Source organism: Zosterops lateralis (genome assembly GCF_965231275.1).
Source record: "Zosterops lateralis genome assembly, chromosome: Z".
Lineage (NCBI taxonomy): Eukaryota > Metazoa > Chordata > Aves > Passeriformes > Zosteropidae > Zosterops > Zosterops lateralis.
This window is the reverse complement of record NC_139800.1, coordinates 3459026-3482849: the sequence shown is the minus strand read 5'-3', so window position 1 is coordinate 3482849 and position 23824 is coordinate 3459026. Positions and strand designations below refer to the sequence as shown.

The 23824-nt window shown below is 36.9% G+C and overlaps 1 protein-coding gene across 4 annotated transcripts in view; it reads left to right on the top strand.

The window, feature by feature from the left end:
- Positions 1 to 23824, top strand: part of SMARCA2 (SWI/SNF related BAF chromatin remodeling complex subunit ATPase 2) — a 119543-nt gene that overhangs the window by 70970 nt on the left and 24749 nt on the right. For all 4 annotated transcript variants that reach the window (XM_083884149.1, XM_083884151.1, XM_083884152.1 and 1 more), the window contains exons 25-28: positions 814 to 977; positions 1861 to 2088; positions 5487 to 5564; positions 11150 to 11368. In XM_083884149.1, the coding sequence (XP_083740275.1) occupies positions 814 to 977; positions 1861 to 2088; positions 5487 to 5564; positions 11150 to 11368 (689 nt within the window). The remainder of the gene's footprint in view (positions 1 to 813; positions 978 to 1860; positions 2089 to 5486; positions 5565 to 11149; positions 11369 to 23824) is intronic.

Below are 23824 nucleotides of genomic sequence, written 5' to 3'. Positions count from 1 at the left end.
ACAGCAATAAAACCTGAGGGAAAAGAGGAGGATGCTGGGACATGGCTTGTTATGGCATTTGTCTTCCCAATTAGTCATCACAGGTGCTGAGGCCCTGCTGGCCAGGAAGCAGCTGGACATCTGGTTGTTGCTGGGAAGTAGTAAATAAATTCCTCTTCTTGTTGCATACACACCTTTCACTTTCATTAAGCTGCCTTTATCTCAGGACAGGAGCTTTTCTGTCTTAATTCCTCCCCATGTACTGCTGAGTTTGGGGAGGCAGGGGGTGTATCTGGCAGCCAGCTGGGGAACAACCCACCACAGTAATAAAAAAAGATTAATAACTTCATTTTCTATACATATATCACCCTCAAGATGGGTCATTTTAAGAATTTGCAGTCTTTTGGTATTAACTATGACTCCGAAGGCAAATAGTGACATTTTGATAAATCTCTATATAAGTAGCTTTTAAAAATATTTAATGCTGCCGTAGCCAGAAGGCATTAATCAAAACTAGAGCTCTCTTGTGTTTGTGTATAGTAGCTTCAATTGAAATTTATGTGAGTTATAAAAAGGTTTAACAGTGTTAGCCAACATTTTAAGATCTACTTTAGAAATGTCAAAACAAATGAATTTAAAGAGAAGTTCATGTCATCAGTGTGATAGGCAGTTGACCTAAACACTCATGGCCAGTGTTATGGAAAATGTGGCAGAGATGTCAAAAAGCAGCACACTAAAATAACCCTTCCACATGTACTTTTGGCAACAGGCATTGTATTTATATTACTTCAGTTCACATATTTGTTATGTGATATTTTTAATTTTTTTTTTCAGGCACAACAAAATCAGAGGATCGAGCTGCTCTGTTGAAGAAGTTCAATGAACCTGGGTCACAATACTTCATCTTCTTGCTGAGTACAAGGGCTGGAGGGTTAGGCTTAAATCTCCAGGCTGCTGACACCGTTATAATCTTTGACAGTGACTGGAATCCTCATCAGGTTATTTTTATTTTCTTATCTTCATGAAATGTGTAAAGAATCCCTGGTGTTTTTCTGAGTTGCTTCTTTAAATAGACATTTTAGCCTGGGATGAAAGGAAAAAACTCAAGTAAGAGATAAAATGCTGCTTTGAGAGGAATTAGTGAAGCAAACTGCCACAATCAGGAAATACTTTGGTTTCTATGGATGAGGTAATTCTGTGCCTGCATATATATTTTATCTGAGTCTTGGGGTGCACTCAGTGCTAGGAGTGTTACAAACCTGCTTCACTTGTATGACTGTACTCATTCTTTAGGATATAATAACCAGCTCCCTACCGTTTGATAGTTTGCAATATTTTAGTATACTAGTAGTATACTTTAGTACACTGCTGGTATACTTTAGCAGTACTTTAGTAGTATACTTTAGTAAAGTAAAGGGTAAATAAATAGTATTAGTAGTAAAATAGTAATAAGCTTTAGTGTACTTTACTTTAGTAAAGGCTATGCTGAATGCTACCTGTGTCACAAAATTAGGTGACCATGTAAGTGCCATAGTCTTGGCCTGAGGCTATGAACTTACTCTGTGGTGGCTAGTAGTAAGTACAGATTACCAGAAAAAGAGGATATCATGCCACTTTGGCTTTTTTTAAAAAGCCAGAAGGGTTAACTGAATTATGCCTTTGCCACCTTTTTTTTTTATTATTTTTAAGAAATTTAGTTCAATATCTCTAGAAGTACATACTTAAATGCATGTGTTTTCAGCTATTGTGCAACTGTGTAGAAATCACATAATACTCAATGGCCACATGTAAAAAGTAAGGGAAGCCAGACTTCTAAGAAGAGTTTTACTATCTGTGTTCATTCTCTGTGTTTAATTACTCTCTGTGTTCTTTGCCTAATAGGACTTGCAGGCCCAGGATCGAGCTCACAGAATTGGTCAGCAGAATGAAGTGAGAGTCCTGAGATTGTGCACTGTGAACAGTGTGGAAGAGAAGATTCTTGCTGCAGCAAAGTACAAGCTGAATGTAGATCAGAAAGTTATTCAGGCAGGAATGTTTGATCAGAAATCTTCAAGCCATGAAAGGAGAGCCTTCCTGCAAGCTATATTGGAGCATGAAGAAGAAAATGAGGTGAGATAGTTAGAAATAATTACTCGGGAAGTACTGACTCTTTTTTTACTCATCATTTACAAAGATTTTCATAACTCTTGAAATTAAAAAGTTCATTATAATTCCCTACCATCCATTCAGAAAAATAACTTAATTTTTATCTTTTTTTATGGTCACAGTAATAGGTTGTAACCTGTTATGGGTATGATGTAATGCTTGTGGTTAAATCTTAGTGTAGAATTAGGCATTGCAACTTAAAACCCATTCTACCCTTTATAATTTTGGCAATTAATTGCGTTCAAACAACGACTTTTTCCAGAACAGATTATAAAACATTTCCTAAGTCCAATATGTATGTTCAGCTAGGCAATTTGATTTTCATACATGCTGAGCAGCTAGTACTACCTAGGTTGAGTTTTGAAGGAGCCTACTTATTGTACTTCCTTTGGAACCTTATTTAAGAATTAAGATCTGCTTTGGTGTGCCTTGGGCTTAGGACAAGCCAGAAAGTAACAGTTTCTTTGTGTTGCTGTGTCCAGCCTGGATTTCTCATCATCACTTTCTCTGTGAGAAATAATTAGCTGTTTAAAGAGAGCTGCCAAGTCTTTTGTTTTAATAGTGGGAAGTGAGGTTGTAGGGTGACTGAGTGTCCCTCTCTTTTCACTGTGTTCTTCTGTTAAACTGTAAATCTGGAATGGTGAACCTATTGTTTCACCTGTCACTGCAGACTCCTCTCTTAATTTGAACATTTGTTTTTAGACAAAAGCCATACTTGGGAGAAATTAAATAAATGTGTCAGTTATACTTATGACACACAGAGAGAGATTTTTGATCAGTGTTGACTTTTTCCCACCTTGAAAATACCCTGTAGTGGCTAAAGACAGAACTTTTGAGATTGATCTTGCCTCTGAGTGGGGCTTATGTGTCTGAATAAGGTGCTCACTGACAGAGGATTCTACAGCCTGAGGTTTCACTGGCATCCTTCATTATATGGAGTAAAGTTTCAAAGATCAAGGATTTTACTTCTTCAGTCATTAATCCTTTTGTGTAAACTCTGCATTATGCATTTAGAAAAGCATGATTAAGATGAAATTATGTATCATTTTAATAACCTTCATAGAAATTAAAGAAGAGTGACAAACATTTTTATCAGTAATAGTCTTTTATCTGTGGTGCTAATGCAGAAATTTGGTGATATACATACATACCATTTTTGATTAAGTAAACCTGTAGTTCTAAAATTACCATGCTTTCTGTTTGAGTAGATGGATTAACTTGAAACTAGCAGACCTTTTCAGTTATCCTGTGAGTTTTTTTAAAAATTAGGATTACTTTGTTTGTGAAGCATTTATCTGACAGGATTTCAGAAGTCAGGGCTGCCATATTTTGTAGATGACTCTAGAACGCTTTGTTTCTTTTGTGTCCTTCAAATATACTTAGTCTGCCATCCTGAAGCAAGCAGATTTAAAGGTTTATTTGCCATAGCTCAGCATCAGTCTTTAAAGCACTGATATTGCAGTCTGACTCACAGCTGAAGCTTTCAAGTGATACTTCTTTATGAACAGAGACTGTGCAAAATTCTGCCCAAACACTCAATCTCTTGAGGACTAAGGGGAATTGAATTTGCATCACCCTGCACTGGTCAGCCTTTCCTCCTCCTTTGCAGCAACACTGAGTATCAAATGGGAGATTGATGGGGAAAAAAATAAATCTGTCAATTAAAAGTTAAACTCAACAGTGTTGGTACAACTTTGACTTACAAATGTGGACTGGCATATCTAACAAAGATACTGTTTACTGATCATCTGGTTAAATATTCCCATGCTAAGTATGCTTTAAACTTTTCTCATTTGTATTTAGAATGCTATGTTCTGTTCATCCTTTTTAAGTAGGTTTTTTTTTTTAAGTTCAAAATCAAGGTTTCCCTTACTTTTCTTTCTTCTTTCTTTTTCTTTTGATCAGTTTTTTCTTTTAGCAGTACTAGATAAAGCAGAGAAGTAATTTCTGTGTGTTTAGCAAGATTTATTAGAATAATAGCAATGTATGTCAAGTGCTTAGAAATTACTTATTCATAGTGTAATTTTTTTGTTGGCACTTGAGTTTATTTACATTTTTTTCTTCTGCCAAGCCTACCTGTTTGGCCACAGGATTATTCAGCCTAACTGCTGATAATGCAGACACTGTTGTTACACTTCTGCTGTGAGGTCACTTTTTTTTTCAGGTCAAAAGTTACTCTGAGATAATAAGGAAGTATGTGGGCCTTTTGTGATGGTGACATTTATAAAAGAATCTTTTTTTCTCTGTATGTGTAACCTGTGTGACTTCCTTTTTGTGAGCAGAGAAGGAGGAGTGACTAGAAGTGAGAACTCTTCTCACTCTCTTTAGAAGAACTCTTCTAGCTCTCTTAATCATTTTCCCAGTTGCCTGGTTCATGTTTAAATTTAAATTATATATTCATTGAGGTACAAAGGTGTTCCTTGAGAATTACATTAATGAGAACTGTTTTGGATTTTTTTCTGAGTGTAGAAATCCAGACACTGGAGGGAAGATGTGTGGATATATAAATGGGTTCTTATTTCTGAAAGAAAAGCTACAGGATATTAGCTTTTTGGATGCTACATGCAGCATTCTATACTCCTGTTAAACTGGGTTCAAAACATGAGTTTTTAGGAAATTTGTAGGTCTGTAGCATGGTGTAACATTGGTTCAGAAAGCTCTGTGTAGAGTGACCTGTTGTCTGTGGTTTCAGGCTAGTTCAGGGAGGAAGGCTGAACATTTTGGGCTTTGTTTTAAAGTGGGTGTCATAACAGTTTCAGCTTTAACATTTTCAATTGAAAATTCAGTTCCAAATTGTTTTTGTAGTCTCTGTTTCTGTTTTCATGAAATAATCCATTTTGTCTGCAGTAAAATGTTCACATCTCAATTTGTAAGCAGAAAATGGTCGAGAGAAAGTGATTCAGGAGGGTTATTTTCTAGGATAAAAGCATGTTTTGTTCTTTTCATTTAATCAGGAGTTTTTCAGTCTCCTTGCTTTGACAGGAAGGACCTCAAAATCTAGAATGGTATTTCTGGAGGAGTATTGTAGAATAGCAGAACAGTAGGAAACACATCAATTTTAACCAAAGCACTTAACTGTGCTTCTGACCCAGGAAAACCACAACCCAAAATTTCCTGGGTTTGTATTTGCTCATTTCCTCATTCTCAGATTTTGAAGGCAGTAATAAGTCTCATTTGTCATTCTCAGCATGTTGTTTTGTTACTTCTGAATAGCTGAACACTTTAAAAGGTTTAGTTTCAGTTTAAGTGCTTCACACATGTTGTCAGTGAAAGAGGGCCAGTGGAGCTCTGAACTGATGGAGGCTGTTACTTCAAGCTGCATGTGAGTACTTCTTAATAATTTTATCCATCTTTCTAACCAGGAAGAAGATGAAGTTCCTGATGATGAAACACTGAATCAGATGATTGCTCGACGGGAGGAGGAATTTGATCTCTTCATGGTAAGGATGGTGTAATCATAAAAAATTATCTTCTCTAGTGGTTTTTTTTTTAATAAAGGCCTTAACCTTTTTGTCACTCAAGTTTGTCAAAATTTGACTGGAGGAATAGGTTTTATTTACTGCACTGTTCATCTGAGGAAAGAACTGTAGTCCACCTAAATACAGAGTTCCTCAAATGACAGAAAGACTTCAGAGATGCTTGCTGTCAGTGAAACAGTGACAATCGGGAGGAAGAGCTTGACTCAGCCTGAGATATTTTTAGTGCAAAAATGTCAGTCACAGTTTGGCTTGCTAATTCTACAGCATACTTTCACTATTCAACGTTTCTTTTTGCTTTTGGACTTTGATATTGGCAAGGACACTACAAGAACTTAACAAGGAAATAAATTAGTAGACTAACCAATGCTGTTTTCTGGGGTGTTGTTGATGTTTTTTTCAAGAATCCAGTTAGCTGCATCTCTGCTGCTAAAACCGCTGGAACAGGTACCAAAATAGAGTTAGTGATTCCAGTGTGACACTTCTTTTTATTAGTAGTTCCCTTTTTATTTATGCTACTGCAGCACTGATGGAATAATTACTCAAATGCCTTTGTAGGTGTGGCTCTTGCCTTTTATTATTTGTACATTGTATTATTTGTATTTATACATTTGTATTATTTGCTAGAGGACCTCTGGGCTTCACTGACACCAGTACAGGGCTGTGCTTAAGTACTTAATGGTAAAGCACAAAGTCCCCTAATTCTACAGAGGCTGCTTTCTTCTGCAAGGTGGAAAACAACAGAAACTCCTGTGTGCATAAATGGAAGTGTATCTGGTGGTATCCACAGAAACAACTCCTGATAGGTCCAGTGCGAAATTAGTGTACCTGGTACAGGTTTTTAGTTCCTTTTAGTCTTCTGCTCAAGACTTCGTCTGTAAAAAATTGCTGTTATACAAGTTTGCAGGGGCCGTTTTTATCTAAGTTACAATTGTTCACATACACTGTTGGAAAAGGTCTTATTCCCTCATATGATTATTCTTTTGTCATTGCTGACTTGCCAGTTTAGTGATTTTGTGCTAAGATTCATTAAGTGTTCATCAGAACTGAAATCAGTAAAGCCAGGTTGCACAGAAAAGGAGTGCTTACAAACACCTCTCTTTTTAAACTTTCCGTCAGTGATTTGAGTGTAAAGAGATTTATGTGACACAAACCAAGAGGTGGCCATGTGATCCAAAACTAAAATAATTCATCTGAATTATTGACTGAAAATACCCTGAGTTCTGTGAAAGTGGATATGCTTCTAGAAAAGAGTTTGTGATTTCTCCTTCAGGCCCAGAAGGAAGGAACCAATCCATGATTGAAAGTAGCTGATGAAGTTATGTCTGTTTGCTTCAACTTTTAGTATTAAATTGAAGCCTGATTAATGTAAAACAGTTGATGAGCCTAGAGTGAAGACAGTTTTCACAGAATCACAGAATATGCTGAGCTGGAAGTGACCCACAAGGGTCGATTCCAACTGCTGACCCTGCACAGGACGCTCCAAGAACCACATCAGGTGACTGAGAGCAGTGTCCAAACACTTCTTGAACTCTGTCAGTCTGGTGCTGTGACAGTTTCTCTGGGGACCCTGTTCCAGTGCTCAGCCATTCTCTGGGTGAAAAACCTTTTCCTGATACCCAACCTAAACCTGCCCTGACACAGCCTCAGTCCCTTCCCTCAGGTCCTGTCACTGTCACCACAGAGCAGAGACCAGTGCCTGCCCCTGCTCCTCCCCTCACAAGGGAGCTGTAACTGCACTGAGCTCTCCCCTCAGTGACCTCCAGGCTGAACAGACCAAGTGACCTCAGCTGCTCCTCATGCAGCTTCTCCTCTTCTCCTTGTGGCCTCATTTGGACACTCTGTGTCCTCCCCTTGGGCTGTTGTGGCCCCAGAGCTGCCCCCAGCACTGGAGGTGAGGCTGCCCCAGAGCAGAGCAGGGCAGGACAATCCCCTCCCTTGCCCAGCTGATGCTGTCCCTGATGTCCCCAGGACAGGGGTGGCCCTCCTGGCTGCCAGGGCACTGCTGGCTCATGTTCAGCTTGTCATTGCCCAGGACCCCCAGGTCCCTTTCTGTGTCACTGCTTTCCAGCACCTCATTGCCCAGTCTGTCTGCACATCCAGGGTTGCCCCAACCCAGGTGCAGAATCAGAATGTGGCTCTTGTCCTTTTCGAACTTCATACTATTACTAATTTCCCAGTCATCTCTTCTGTCAAGGTATCTCTGCAGATCCTCTTTGCTTTTGAGGGAGTCACCAGCTCCTCACAGTTTTTCATTGTCAAGATGTTTAATATCCCTTCAAGCCCTGCATCCAAGTAATTGATGAAGCTGTGTGGGCTGAATTTATGTTTTTCATATGAATTTTGGATAAAATAAAAACAAAGATGTTTTTAACAGAAACTTTTTTTTAATGGTAAAAATTTTTAGAGGCAAAACTACATACTTTGAAAGCCAGTGGTTTGAAAATAGTATGACAGAATTATTGTAGTTAAATATTAATGGCTAAGAGATAATTGAAATCGTTAGTGCAAAAGTTGGTTTTAATCTTTGTAAACTGTTTCTTTATAAAAGAAAAGTCTGAAAAGCAATTTTGCCATTCAGAACTATTTGTCTTTCTGTCAATATTTCAAGTCTTGCGCAGTCAGATAGAGAGAAAAAGGTAGTCTGTATTCTCCTTCCTGTAGATGCCTGTGCCACCTCATTCCCTTTTGAAGTTGTGCATATGTGATCACAATTCAGGAGATAGCAATATCCAACAAAAATATGTTTGGGTTTGTTATTTTAACTGATCCTAGGTGTGTAAAAAAATGTATTTTACTAATTTGAAGTGAGCAGTTCCAAAACAGTCTACAAGAGTTCGGTTCCATGAGCATCTCTTCTGTAGTCACTTTGCTGAATTACTTGACACAGGACCTGAAATGTAGCTGTAAAGCTAAATATACTATTCAGAAAGAAGGAACAGGTGGACTTCGCTCCTGTGGCTTTTAGAGGCTTCACATTGTAAAAAATTTAGAAAATACTCAGAAAAAGATCAGTAGGTTTTTGTGTTCTGTACAACTCTGGTCATTTCATATGAATCCTTTAGTAAGTTACTTTTCTGGTAAATGGATTGTTCCTTTAAGCATTAAAATTGCTTAGATAAAGCAAATAAAACATTAAAAAATCATGATTTTTGATGTAAAAAGTGCCTTTTGAGTGGAAGGCCAACTGGATACCAAAACTCCAGTTGTGCTAATACACTTAACCTCTTTGAAGCAAAAATGGCTTCAAAGAGGTTCAATCTAGTAGAACTGGTTGTATAAATTACTGGTTTTACACTGAGTGGCTTGAATGTTTTTCAAGGACTCTCTTAGTTATAATTTAGAAGGTTTTTGCACTGAGTGGCTTCAATTTTTTTTTTTCAAGGACTCTTTTAGTTATAATTTGGAAAGTTTTAGATAACCATTTACAATTCACAGGACAGCAGTGCTCTGTGGTTTTTCTAAACTGGAAATTTTAGGCCTTGAGTGTGCGAACATTCAAGTTCTTTTCTTAGGTTTAAGTGTTGGTAGCATATTATTTTTAGCATTTGGGCCTCATTGAGGACAGTGAAGATTATAGTTATTGTATTATTCTAGTTATATAAAAATAATGTAGATATCTTTTTGAAACAAAGGTTTTGGAAAGATATGGGAAGATATAACTAGAAGTTTCCCAGATAAAAATATGGTTTTGAGTAGTATCCTCAGAAAAAAAGTCAGTTTGTGTCTCTGATATCTCAGATTAACTGAGACTGTCTTCAGTTTTCCTTCCCAAGTGCTTTTATATCACAAAACAGCTATTGTAATATACTTTTATAAAAGTATTTGTGTTAGACAAAGAAACATGTTCATTGGGGAAAAAAGACAAAGTTCAGCATTGATTTCATGTTCTTAATGCCATTAAAATACATCTTTTGACTTCACTCAAGTTCTTTGCTAAATAATAGAAATAGAGAAATTTATTTAATTTATCCTGTTTGATCTGTCACTTGGTGCAGCTTTCTGGTTGTCACGTTAGCAATGAACTGAGCCACAGGTTTGGCTTGAGTGAGACTTGTTTTGAAATTAATTCAGATTGAGTAAGATGTTCGTCAGAAGGTGAAATATGGAAGTCTGCTATAAAAAACTACAGGCTGCACAGCACATTCACTGTTGTCTGAAATAGTGGGGAACAGGGAAAACACCCATGTGTTTATAGTTGCTTCCTCAACATAGTTGGACCTGCAGACTGAAGACACACATCTTGCTTTCTGCTTTTCACTTTTTAGAAATCACACAGTGCACAAGGCAAGATGATGAAAACAAGTTGTAACATGCACTTCCTGTGGTAGTATTTTAGAAATGCTCGTGTTTGAAAAGTGCCAAGATGAGAGAAGTTGCAGCATATCCAATGGTGCCAATACTAAGCCTCAATTTTTAAATTTGGCTGGGCTTGAGCTGTCCCTCTGGAGAGATAATACCTCTGAATGCATGCATGTCTGTGTTTTGGCTCAGATTGTAAAAGGATGATACATCTAGTTAGCATCATGTGCTAAGTGCAGCATCATGTACTCATGGGGAAGCATTTGCACATAATTGAGAACAGGTTTTTTTATGAAGGTTTAGTGGCCAAAGCAGTAGCCTCTTATGGTGCTACAGCAAATTCTGGTGTCTATTTACACAATTTTTTTTCAAATACAAAAATGGAATGTTAGTGGCCATCTGTTTGTTTTCTCTGCTTAGCAGCTGATTACCTGCTGTTAAGTACTGTATGACTATTCAAATGGCCAATTTGAAATGCCTATTCATATTACCTGATTTGGGTACTTAAGGCAATGCAGATGCAATTCACAGGACCATAGGAAGCCGGGCCATAGAGGTGGATGCTTCCCCAGGAGATTATAAAACATCTCACTCATGAGTCTACAGTGGATCATGGAAAAGTATCTTCTGTCTCCATGTCCGAGCTATGTTCACCACACTTGAAATGAATGATTATTTAAATTTCAGCTGAAAGTCTCAGCATTACCTTCTAATGTTCTTAACACTTCACCTGAGCTTATCTGATATTTTTGTGTTTTCATTTTTTTCTGGTACAGCAGTAAGATCAGAAGAAACTTCAGGGGTTCGAGCATGTTGGCTTTCTGGCTCTGTGTAAACAAGATTTTCTCTGAATTTATTAATTCCCTTTGAGTCTTTATTTCTTCTAAATTTTCTTCTGATATTCAGGGTAACAAAACTAGTGTATTTTTAGTTACTCTTTTTAGTTATGTGGTAGTCAAACCTTACAGGGACAGCAGTCTTCTTGTGATCTGCTTTGTGTCACTTGGCTGTGTGTTGTCTTAGTTCCTCCAGTGAAAGCTGGTTATGAAGTAGTGACTATGACTGGAAGTGAGCAATTGAGTGTAGCTTCTTTTTACAGAATCATTTTAGAAGTATTTAGGAATATTCTTAAAGGGAGATACCTGGGAAGGACTTTCAGGTGTTATTGGAGAGGTGGGAATTGACATGGTTCACTTAATAATTGTCTTTAAAGCTTTATTTTAATCCTTTTCCAATTTCCATTTTAGCGCATGGACATGGATCGTCGCAGGGAGGATGCCAGGAACCCTAAACGTAAACCTCGCCTGATGGAGGAGGATGAATTACCCTCCTGGATTATTAAGGATGATGCTGAAGTTGAAAGACTTACATGTGAGGAGGAAGAGGAGAAAATATTTGGAAGGGGATCTCGTCAGCGCAGGGATGTGGATTACAGCGACGCTCTCACAGAGAAGCAGTGGCTGCGGGTAGGTTGTTGGTTGGTTGGTTCGTTATTTTTTACACTTGAAATTCACTCATTTGTGGTGGGTTTTTTCTTTTCATTTTGGGGACTGCACCAGGGAGAGCACAATTTTAGGGCTCTCTCACCAGGGAGACACCTCATTATCCAGCTTCTGCTGCGGTGTTGAAGATATAAGTAAGTTTTGAAGTGTGCTGCAGAAACTTAAATCAGTGTTTACTAAGTGCTGAGTCAGGACTAATGATAGCATTTTAGTGGAACTGTTCTTATTTCCATGAGTCTTCTCTAGGTGTCATCTTTCAGACACATGAAAAATTCTTCAATATTCATGAAAACTATTAGTCAGTGTATACTAAAACTTTCTGTGCCACACACCCTTATTATATTTTTAAATACCTGTATTTAATCCTTTTAAGAATTCAGAAATTTTCACTTAAATTTTCTTTCTCTCAGGCTGTTTAATTTCCAAGTCTGGAGCATTTATCGGCTCCACTGAGATCAAAACGTTTGATAAATGATTTAAGAATTTAAGACCTGAAAGCAAAGATTCTACACTTAACTAAGCCAAATCTGGGATTTTGTCTCTTGCTGTTCTTTGAAATCTACATTCATTGAATAATAATGTATGTGACTTTTCATTGTGGTGCCACGAGTGTGGTAAAGAGGTGAGGAATGATTGTTGGAAAGACTTTTCAGAAATTTGATAATAGTGTGACTTCCAAAACTCACAAATAAAGTATTATAAGTGCAAAACAAACTTACATGGTTTGACAGAGTAAGTTTTGTTGTAGAATGATTACAGAGAATAGCAACAAGAATATACAGTGTAGGTTTTGTGTATAATTCACTGAAGATAGGTAAAAATCTTGTGTACATAGTTTAAAATGGAATACCTGGGAGCCTGCACTGTGCAATAGTGTACTCTGAGCTAAACCAGACCTGTTGCTTAGGGGAGAAAAAGCCTGAATTAATCACCAGCTGTAAATTTAAGCAAGTCTGTGAAATTGCAGAGGTTTAATAACTGACATTTTCAAGCAGTCAGTCAAGAAGAAAGATCTAGAAACATAAACTGCTGTTTGGATTCTTGAAGATTTACCTTACCCTACAGTGGAAGTGCTTGCAGTATATTGTATGTCTACTCAGGTTCATTTTAAGCTACTTTTCCTACTGATGGAACACTCTGCCATTTGGCAGCATAGAAGTTAGCTTTGGCTTTCATGTTTTATGACTTGCCTTGGCTGTAATATTTGTTTTGAGTGCTTTATTGTCAGAAATGGCAGGCCTAAAATAAATCATCTGATCCCTGTCATACTACAGACACAATCATCCAGTCCTGTGTCATTTAAAATAGAAGTTCAGGACCTGACCTTTTCTAGGCATTTCTGAGTAGTGAACTTAGAAGTCCACAGTGGATTGTTTTTACCCGTTTGGCTTTTTATTATTTTTATTTGAATTTTCCTATTGGATTTTAAGCTAATTACATTGTCCTAATAACCCTGCTCATGCAGAGAAGCCTGATGCCACTCTTTTTTTAAAAAAAATTTCTTTATGTTGTAGAAGAGGTGTCTCCCAGTTGAGTAAATCCTAAAGGTTAACAACCATGCTTATGCAGTCTTTTCCTTTAGTTCCTGATTTCTAGACCTCTGGATTGTTTTCAGTGACTTACCACAGTTTTTCTGCATGTGAACTGACATCTTTCTACGAGTTTGATCAAAAGCTGGATATCAGAATTCCAAATGCAACGTCATTTGAATAAGGAGGAGTTGAATTCTTTTGCATAACTTCTATGGTACTTACACCTCACAGTCCAGTAATTCATTTTCTAATGTGGAAGGTATTTCCTCGTGTTAAATTTTTGATACAGAGTAAGACCTTAATCCTTTCTGTGGCTCTACTTCCTTGCCAGCTTTTCAAAATCATGTTTCATTTAGTCGATCTTTCCTTCGTAAGAGGATTTAGCATATGCCCTTGTTGAATAATTTTCAAGTTTTTTTCACCAAAATTACTCCAAATTTTAAGCCTGTCCTTGGGTGAACTTCCAGTAAACTTGGTTGATTCTTCTCTTGAGATTTAGTAGGCATAACTTTTATTTTGTCTTTCTAAAGACACTAAAAACACTGATAAAAGGCTCTAAATGCCTACTCTGAACATAACTTTTCAGCAGGTCCCCATATGCTTGACAGTAATTGTTCTGAGACTGTTTTGTGAGACCAAGTTAAAAACCTTGCTAGGCATGATGGTACATATGTTACCCCTTTTTCACCATGGCTTATTATTCTGTTGAGAGAAATTATTCTCTCTTCTCTCTATTGAGTAATTAAGCATGTTTTCAAATTAGCTGAGTTGCCTTAGAACAGACTGCTGCATGGTGCACTGCAATTAATACTATAACTCTACTATATACATAGTTTGAGATGCTTTCAGGTGCACTTGAAGGTGTGATGAAACAAATGGAAGAATAAGAACTACTAATACTTTTTAGTCTCTCCAGTGGAATTTATAATGTAATGTTGCTTATGCACATTCAGAATAAAACTATGTCGGGTAGATAATGAAACGTAAATAAAGTTTTCTGAGGTTTTATTATCTTGTTTTTCATGTGTGTGAAACAGAGTTCTTTGTCACACCCACTGTGCTCTCAGCAGCACTTTTTTATGTCTTTGAGAATATGCTCGATTTTTCTGTAATGACATTTCTAGAAGATGACATAATAATAGTGTACAACATATTCAAGGAAATACTTAACTATATAAACATAAAAAGGTGGTAGATAGTTTATAAGCATAACCTTCTATCTACTTTATAAGCCACTTGTATCTTGTGGCTTCCTGACTGTAACTGACAATATTGTGATGCATAACACATGAAAACTATGAATTAATTGTTTCATGTTAACTTGGGTGCAGTGCACTGCTTCAGAGCAGTTGCACTGAAAATTAAAGACAAGTTCTGAATCAAAAGCAATAGTTTAATTCTTAAGGCACCCTTTTAGCTATGTTCTGTGTCATGCCATTTTCCAGAGGTATGCACAGGCTTGTTTTTATTGCAGTATTACAAAAGGAGATTTATTTACCAGTGGTGAGGGGCACCCCTCACTTTTTTTCTCTTGCTGTGGCTGCTGTTGCAGCTTTATAGTTACCTTCTCATGAGGTTTTCTGAATGAAACTTTGCATTTCTCATCGGTAAGTTGGTTTCATAATACTGGTCTGTAGTCCTGAACTGTCTCTTCTATGTCCTGGGGAGTTGACTAGATCACTTATTTTCAAGGATTTTTCCCTCATTCAGCAGCCACAGCTCTGATTTTGGAACAGTTGCTAGCTCCTTTTAAGTCAGACCCTGAACTCTGCTGATAGACAAAACCCTGGAGAGGGTAGTTCCCAACTGGCAGATCCCAACAGGACCTCAAGGATAATGTACCTCAAGGTCTCTGTGCATGCCTGTACCCTAGCCAAGTGTGTCAAGCTCCCTTCTTGCTGAGAGGTCAAATACCTGAGTCTGGAAGCAAGGCACAAAATAATTACAGAAGCCAAACCTGTGATCACAGGCAGTATTTAGTGAGATTGTGCTGCTGCCCAGAACAGCCTGTAATTCATTGACAATCTCCCAGGAAAACTCTTTTAAGACAGAAACAGGCTTCATCACTAGCTGTCGCTGCAGCCCACTGTTCTCTAACTGTTGGCATGACAACCATATTTCCTTAAAAAAAAAAAAATCTGGAAGGAGGAGTTTGCTTCCTGATCCTACAAAACATTTATATTCTGGAAGTATTTCATGCTCTAGCAGATTCTGTCCCTGCACTACTTCTAACAGAACTGCAAAATACTTTGCTGTTTCCCATGGCATATTATTTTTGGGAGGGGTCATCTGCTAAGAATTCGATTGCCTGAGACAGGCTTCAAGAAACAGAGGATTTGTTTGAGTAGGTACAAGACCCTTGAGACAGTTGCATCTGGTTTCAGCTTCTCATGCAATTTAATTGCTGGCTAGGTGACATGGATAAAGTCTTAGTCTCTAGTTGTGCTTGTTAATTTGAAATAGCCTTATATGTTGGCCAGGGAAACATATCTGAGTACAAAATTAGCAGTGTCTCATCTATGTCATGCAGACATGTAAAAGTCATGCTTGTTTTGCTGATCTAAAAATTGTAAGTGAAGTTCAATGTGTTTAATTTGTAATTAGTCAGTCTTACTTAAAGAAAAAGTGCTGGCTTTCACTCATGCAGAATGTCTGGTGAATATTGTTTAACATAGCCACGACATAAATTTTATTTGTTTATGTTTACTGAAGTTATGTGATATACTAAATCAAACTACCTAGCAGGAAAAATTTTTGGGCATGTTTTTAACTGTTTTCTCACCAACTTGAACTTTGACTTTTTGATTTTACAGACTCTTTAATAGTCTGTTTACAGATTTGATAGCAGAGATAATAAATTTGGGTCAACTTGTTGGTGCAGCTTGGTATAAATTACAGAAAGTTTTCAAGTAGGTTTGTGTTTTCTGAGAGCTTCACTTCTGTATATATAACTTCAGAATCAATTCTAGGAAGGTATTGTAAGACGTATTTTTGTAAATTGGGATGATGGAATTTGATTTTAGAGTAGTTTTTTGCTGACAGGTAGGGTCAGACAGGCACCAACTTATGGAATAGTGTAATTTACTATAATACAGAATGCTAAGCAATGCATGTAATCATTACTACAAAGAATCCTATAGTGATTAAGAAAGGTTACCCTACTTTACCCTTCATTCAGATGTACATATCAGTGCAGGGAAGGTGTCACAGGAGAACCATGCCCAGCAGCTGGGAAATCCTGTGGTGCATCCTCCACCTTTGCAGGCAAGGAGGCTTCTGACTTTGCTGTGAGAATAGCCCAGCTTCTATAATAAGCAAGGTCCCACTTCTTCTAAAGTAGTTACATCAGGTTTTATCCTCCTGTTGGGTTTCTCCCAAAGCCTGGCCAGGGCTCAAGGAGGAACAAAGGGAGTTGTCTTTGATCCTCCGCCCCCAGATTTGGCCTTGTCTGATTTCTAAATACAGAAAGGTATATAATACATGTTTCAGCAAGGAGCAGGTACATATATCATATTGCTAATAGTACTTCACTAATTAGTGGATACATAAAACATTTGGTTGGAGGGTTCATCTAGAGGTCAGGTCTGGCACAGGACCTGTTGTTCAGGACTTATTGCCTTAAGTACTGAAATACCCGTGTGTAAAATTAGCATTCTAGTTTGTAGTTTAGTCTGTATTGAAGGCTGAAGTTCTTAGGAGGGAAAAAAATCCTAGTTTTACCCAGTGGATACTTTATCTGCATAGTTCATGTACATAATACCCCTGTGCCCCTGGTTTTCTCTCTTGGTTTCTACTCTATAACATTTTTGGTTACAGTTGCAAAGTTTCCTGAGTTGCTGCTAAACCTGTTTCACAATCAAGTAAAAGGAGTATTTGCACAGGACATTTGAAGAAAATTGCATTCTGATCTAAACTCTCCTCTGTAGTATTGAATTGCAGATGCAATTGAATTTGTTGAGCTGTATGGGAAAACAAGTCACATTTAAAAGACTGTTACTGGAAGATTAAAAAATCCACCATCCTAGAGTGTTGTCTATTTTGTGACCACTGATCATCAGAATGCCCCAGGTACTATTTTCTAAGGTTCAGTGTGAGGCTGATAAGTTTTATGCATGTGAAAGCTGCTTTTGAAAGGTTAGAAAGTTGGACATGACTTCAAGGCCTGATTGAGCCAAGCCATTTTTATATTCAGTATACTTATTATCTATCTTTCATGTTCTTTTCATGAAATTCAATTCAGAATCTACTTAAGAAAAGGAAAAAGGGTACTTTCACATTGCAGTGCAATTAAAATTAGTGAAGCAGAAAGGGCATTTTCTTGGTTTTTCATGGATGAGAGGGAATTTAAATGCCTCTCTCTGATAGCTTTGGTTCACTATTTTGGCAGGATGGCTTTGTTAGTTTATAAGGGAGGGAGACTGATTCACACTGGGTGACTTTCTCAGAAATTCTCTTGTCTTTTCTCAGAGGGTTGAGAGGGTTGAGGGTTGAGAATATTAATTTTGAAAACTAAAGTAGTACTTTGAAATGCTTCTTCAGTATTCCAGAGATATTCTTGATAAAGAAATTTAGTATTTGATTTTTTTTTTCTGAGAAAGACCTAAAGTCAGGAAATACAAGCAGCTATTTATGAGGACTACTTACCAGTAAAACAGTGCCATATTTTCATAGGATTCTTTTTGGTTCTAGTCTGTGGTTTTGACTATACAATGTTACATGTGAAGTACCATAAATATTAACATGCCTTCAAGTGGAATTGTACATCTGTTCTCCTCTAGAAAACATAATAATGCCAAATAAGTACTTACTTTTAAAAAATGTGGGGGATACAGTTAGCATTAGAATAAAAATAAACTCCATTTTCTTTGAAATAGTTGTATCCTTTGACATACCAAGTTTATATAGCCTGGAAGCTGTGAGTTAAAAATCTGGTTTCAGGTTCTGTCATGTCATTACTGTTTCAAGTGCAAAACTTTTCATGAAAAGAACTAGGCCCTGTGGTTAATATGCCAGAAATACTCTCTGTGTGAAGGGTCGGAATTGAGATCAGCCATCTGGAGGAGACTGAGGGGAGACCTCACTGCAGTTAAAATTCCTCATCAGGAGAAGAGAAGAGGAGCAAGCACTGACCTCTTCTTTGTGGTGACCAGTGGCAGGACCTGAGCAAATGGCCTGAAGTTCTGTAGGGGAGGTTTAGGGTGGATAGTAGGAAAAGGTTCTTTACCCAAAGGGTGTTTTGCAGTGGAAGAGGTTCTCCAGGAAAGTGGTCACTAAGCCTGACAGAGTTCAAGAAGCAAGTGCACAATGCTCCCAGGCACAGAGTGTGATGTTTCTGGTGCTCCTGTGCAGGGCCAGGAGTTGAACTCTTCCAACTCAGGGTATTCTATGACTCTAAAACTGAAACAAAAATAAATATTAACTAATTCACAAAACCCACAAAAATGGAAGTATGCATTAAAAGTCTAAAACATTATTATTGCTGGAGGCACGTGACAATGGAACAAGAAGCTGCAAATGTTTTAATGTTTGAGTCCACTGAATTGTTATGTTCTCTGACATGACTTGACAGTAACAATGATAGGTGATATGCAGTAGCTAACCTTCTGTCACCTCTCAGTTTTTTAATAAAGACATTAAATTTTTTATGTTGATTTGCATCTGCAAAATGGGTAAGTTACCCATACCTTTCCAAGTGTGTATGTGGCCAGAGTATTTATTCACTCTGTAAAAAGGGAGCCATTTAATATTTTGCCTTGTCATCAGAGGCAAACTGAGAGGCTCTTTATTGTAAAAGGCCATGTTCTGGAGGCAGACCTGAGCAGGTGATGGAAGGCTTTATGCTGACATTTTTTATGCATTACATACGCAGACAAAAGTAGTTCTTCTGATGGATTGGTGTATGTATGCAGAGCTCTGCTTCTTCTGTAGAAACTACTTCTGTAGCAACTTAAATGATAGCAATTTGTCTTTTCTTGTATGTAAGCAAGTATGGAAATACTAACTTAACAGATCTGGAAGAACACAGAGGTTCAGACTGAGTTTTTCAAAAACTGTTCAGCCAGTGCTCAGGCATGTCATGGCTGGCAGTTACTTTCCTGAGTCATCCTGAAGTACCCTGCGTGATGAGTATGGTAGTCTACTTCCTTATTCTAGCAGTAAAAGTTTAACCTTAAAACAAACCCTACAAAACTTTTGAGTAACCACAGCCTTGTAATTGTGTCCTCTACCCTGTAATTGGCCTGTTTAGCAAGTTCCAAATCACAGTTCCGTGGGTATTCATTGTGTATTCTTTTCATCTGACATTTTTAGCTGGGTTTCAAATGAAGAATGAAGGACTTCGTTGTTGCTTATAGCCTCATTTTAGTTTTTTGTATATGTACTTATACTATACTGTACATTATTTCGTTGAGAAACTTCATGTGCTCTTAAGTCATTGGCATTTCAAGAATCTTTGTATTATTTGTGGATAATAGTTTGTGCTCATCAGACTGTGATTTGCATTGCAATTTATCCCAGAACAAAAAAGTTTTCTAGACAGATACTGGTCATGTTAAATTTTTACTTCTAGGTTGTAATATGCATATTAAAGGGTCAGGCTCTACTGTGAGTCCTGGCATAGTCAAATAACTGCACCTTCAGAAGCATCCTGAAGACATGGAACTCACTGCACGGTGCTCAAAGTCAGTCACAACATACTGTTGTGATGTAAAATGCATAAAAGATACATACAGTTTAGCTTTTGTCAGCAAGTTTTCCAAAGTTTGACTTAATTTTGTTCCACACAGTCTTCCTCCAAATTCTTCTAAGTCATTAAAAAAATATATTGGAATTGTCATAAAGGGCTACCTCCTACTATTTATTATTTAAATACAGTCTATTTCTGTAAGCAAATTTTTTCCTCTTCTGGCACAGGAATTGAGTATTCTAACCTCTTGCCATATATTTCTGTCATATCGTGCTCTCTTAACACTGTGTGCTTCCCATGCTTAATTGCCTCAGAGTACTTATATTAATAATGATAGATGTTTAAGCCAAATTTCCCATGCTACTGCAAAAATCCTTAAGCTGTTTTCTGTGAATGAATAGATGCAAGAGGTCTGCAAACATCCACTGAAAACTAATTAAACTATAATTGTTTCTGAAAGCTGTTACTTTTTTCCCCTCACACATTTATTTTTTGCAAGATATTTTATCTATTTTGTTTTATTTTCTCAATTTTGCTCCCATTTAGTTATGTTCTACATTTTGAACTTGGAATAAAAGATTACTGCTTGAGAATATGTGAATATACTTAAATATAAGAAGAGGAACATATGAAAGAAAATACTTGATGGTATGACTACTGGCAGTAGCTGAGTTTACTTTGACATATGTAAAAAATCCAAGTTTAAGCTTTGTACTATAGGCTTCTCTTGTTACATTATTAAGAGTCATGGGTTTCAGGGCACAAATATTTATGCTCTTCTTTAGATTAGAAGCCTTGTGTTAGTCTATTAGTCTGTTCATCAAAAAGAGAGAAAAATTCTGCTTTTTTTCTGAGCAGTTTAGAAGGCAGTACTGAATATCTGTTAATTTGAGAGACAAATAGTTCACTTATTCTAAAACTACTGATTCATCTCAAAATTAGTGATTCCACGCTGGAAATCTGCTAATCATCCCTTTGTGGTTTAGTCCTCACTTGTGTTGTTTCCATAATGGAAGAAAAGGCATCCTCTTCTTAATAGGAAACCGCCTACTAAGATATGGTATCCTGCTGTTGAGTGTGTTGCAGAACAAGAGTTTGTAATGTTTGTACCTTTTTCCAGTTCCTTTTCCAATTCCTTTTTAGAATTGTCAATTCTGTCTCTACCATAGATAGAGCAGATGTCTATTGCTGCAAAGACTTGCAATGTTCAGTGGAAGCAAATGTCCTGGAAAGAGCCAAGACTGCAGTTTCTTTGCTAGGAGCTGGTCTGATGAAGGTATAAACCATGCCTTTATATCAGGTATTTTTCTGATTTAATTAGTAGGGTCTTAGAAGATAAGGGAGACAATTTTTTTTAAATTCAAAAAGGCTGAATGCCTGGAAATTAAAAAAAAAAAAAATTTTAAAAATGCATTAATTCCCATTCTTAAATTGAGTTTTAATTTGTTTTTTTTTCATAAGGAATAAAATCAAACAGAAATCTGTCTTCAGTTTTTAGCATTAAGAGCTTCAAAACATCATCCACACTGCTAGTCTGCCAGCAAATGACATTACAAAGTAAAGATTTCCTACTTTTTCCAGAACAGAAGAATGTCATGTCTATAAAAAGGTAGATGTCAAGGGAAAAAAGATAAATTAATGTTGCTTAGAATTACCCATAAACCTGCAACAATAACAGTATTTTGTAAAATGTAAGGTGAAACACAGCTGTAAATGGTTGCCTCAGAACTTGGAAAATAAGCCCATCCCAACTAACTATTTATTTAGTAGTAGACAGATATATCTGTGTTTCTGGTTGGTTTTGTATGTGTGATATCCCTTGCAAAAGAAACAATGTCTTAACCTGAGTGGGAGATGATAAATCACTGGAATGTTGAATTCCTCTTTGTTCTTGGTTTTGGATCTGGTTATTATTGATGAGTGTTTCCACAACTTCATTGCAGCCTTTTTCCTCCTCTTCCATGGCATTTGTCTGTACACCTGAATGGAATGTAGGTGTTAACAGAAATACTAAAAAATTAAACTTCGTTTATAAGTTCTAAACTAATTCACCAACTATTTTAGCAAAATGAAGCGAAAAATGAAATTTAAAAGTTACCTCAGAAGCACAACAGGACAATACATCCCTTCAGTAAAATACTTATTTTAAACCAAAGAAGGAAGTCCTGGAAGCAAAACCCTCAGTACAAGCTAAGCTATTCCAACCTCGATACTATTTTCCTTCTAAACTCTTGAGACACCAGAGAAATAAAGAACATCTGTTCTTGGACAGAAACATGTTTAGTGTTTATTAAATTCCAAGCATATTATTTTAAAGGACTATAGGAAAACATGAGAAAAGTCCCTACCACCACCCCCTGACACCCATCTTCTGATGTCCATCAGAAAAGGGTCAATTCCTCATGCAATTAACTTTCCTTGCCCCTTGTGTAGGGAAGATAATGTATTTTTTCAAGAAAAAGCATAACTCTAGTACCAATTATCTCACAATGCCTTTGTCAGTACAGAGTCATCTAACTCCTGTAGTAGGCTTTAATACAGAATAAGAATAATTTACTAATCAGAATAAGACAAGAAGAAAAACACTGATAAAAAATTTTAAAAGGGAGAAACCTTTCCCATTCTCACTTCCTCACTAAATAACACCAGTCACCAAGTGCTCCAGAATCTTGTCTATACAACAAGCATCTGTGTCTCTGATATAGTGAACAAGACAAAGGAGAAGAAATGAGGCATCTCTATCACGGCAAATTTTACTTCAAGATGGATTTCTTATGAATCCAAAGGCAGGAACCGTGCCTGCAGTGTTTTCATTAGTCTTCCAGTGTCTTTCTTAAGTTAGTTACATCTCATTCAGTCCTCAGTGTTACTTCCAAGGATACCTGCACCTGTTTCTGATAGCAGTCTGTTAATGACACTTGGTCTTTGAGTTATCAATATGCTGCTGTAAGGTTCTGAACAATATGAAGGCAATCTGAAATACTCAGGATACTTGTACTTGAGAAATACTATTGTAAGATCCATTTGGGAATATATTTGTTTATCATTTGGAAATTTTCCTGTGTAATATTTCACAAGTCCATTATAAATTGTCCTCCAGTCATGAAGGAGAGAGGGTTTTTCCTCCTGTGTTCAGGCAATTGTTCTAAGTGACAGGAATTCTTCAGCAGGAAATTCATCTGGGTTTCTAAGATGAAGGGAAGAAGGTTTGGGAAACACAAACAAATCCCAGTGATTAAGAGGATGATACCAACAGTTTCTAGTATAGAATTATTTTAGATTCCTCTCCTATCTTTCTGTTGCTTCTAGGTGAGATTGGCTTGGTCAAGAGATTTTAAAAATAATGTTTTCTTAGCAGGACATTTTGAAAACTGTAGAAGACAGTTACAGACCTCTAGATCTTCTCATAGTGTGGCTAAGTAAATGTAGACCACAGAACAGTGATGATTTTTTGGGTAGTTTCACATTCAGGGTCTTGACACAGTGAGTATGTATTTTCTCAGTGCCCTGATTGGTTGAGAAAAGTGTTTTTGTAGTCAGCATGACACAGTTGCTCCTTTCTGTAACTCAGTTCCTTTCCTCTAATGGAGCACTTCCATGGTGCTCCATGAGCCGACAAGCAGTGGGGTCCTGGTATCATGAGTAGTTAATTATCCTCTTCAAGTTCTCTGTCCCCAAAATTGGTGCAAAATCAGCTTGAGGAGTTCCATTTAAAATCACTGTATGCCTTTTGGGGGAGGGACAAATGAGAATAATTACAGATTTTTTTTTTTCCCCAAGATTTCACTTTTGAACAGAAGAAAATTCTATGTGCTTGTCAGCAGGTTTTGTCATACCTTGGAGTTTATCAGTGCTGGCTTTGCTTTGCATGATGCTTTACTTAATAATTATAATTTATATAAGCATAATCAATTGTAATGTTATAATTTATAGTATTATGAATATTCAATATTAAACTTCAGCATTTAGATATCTTACATCAAGAGTAAATATTAGGATATTTGACCTGACGACATTTTCTCAGACCCAAAAGAAAACACTGACAATAAAAGCTTTGATCCTATTAATATTTTAAGTAAATTTTTTTTTCCTTTTTTAAAGTAGTATGCTTTGTTGCTTTGGTTGAGACCATTTCTCACTCATACTTTGCATGGTTATATCAGGGCATTTTGGCATCAGTCTTTGAATCAAAATTTAGGAAAA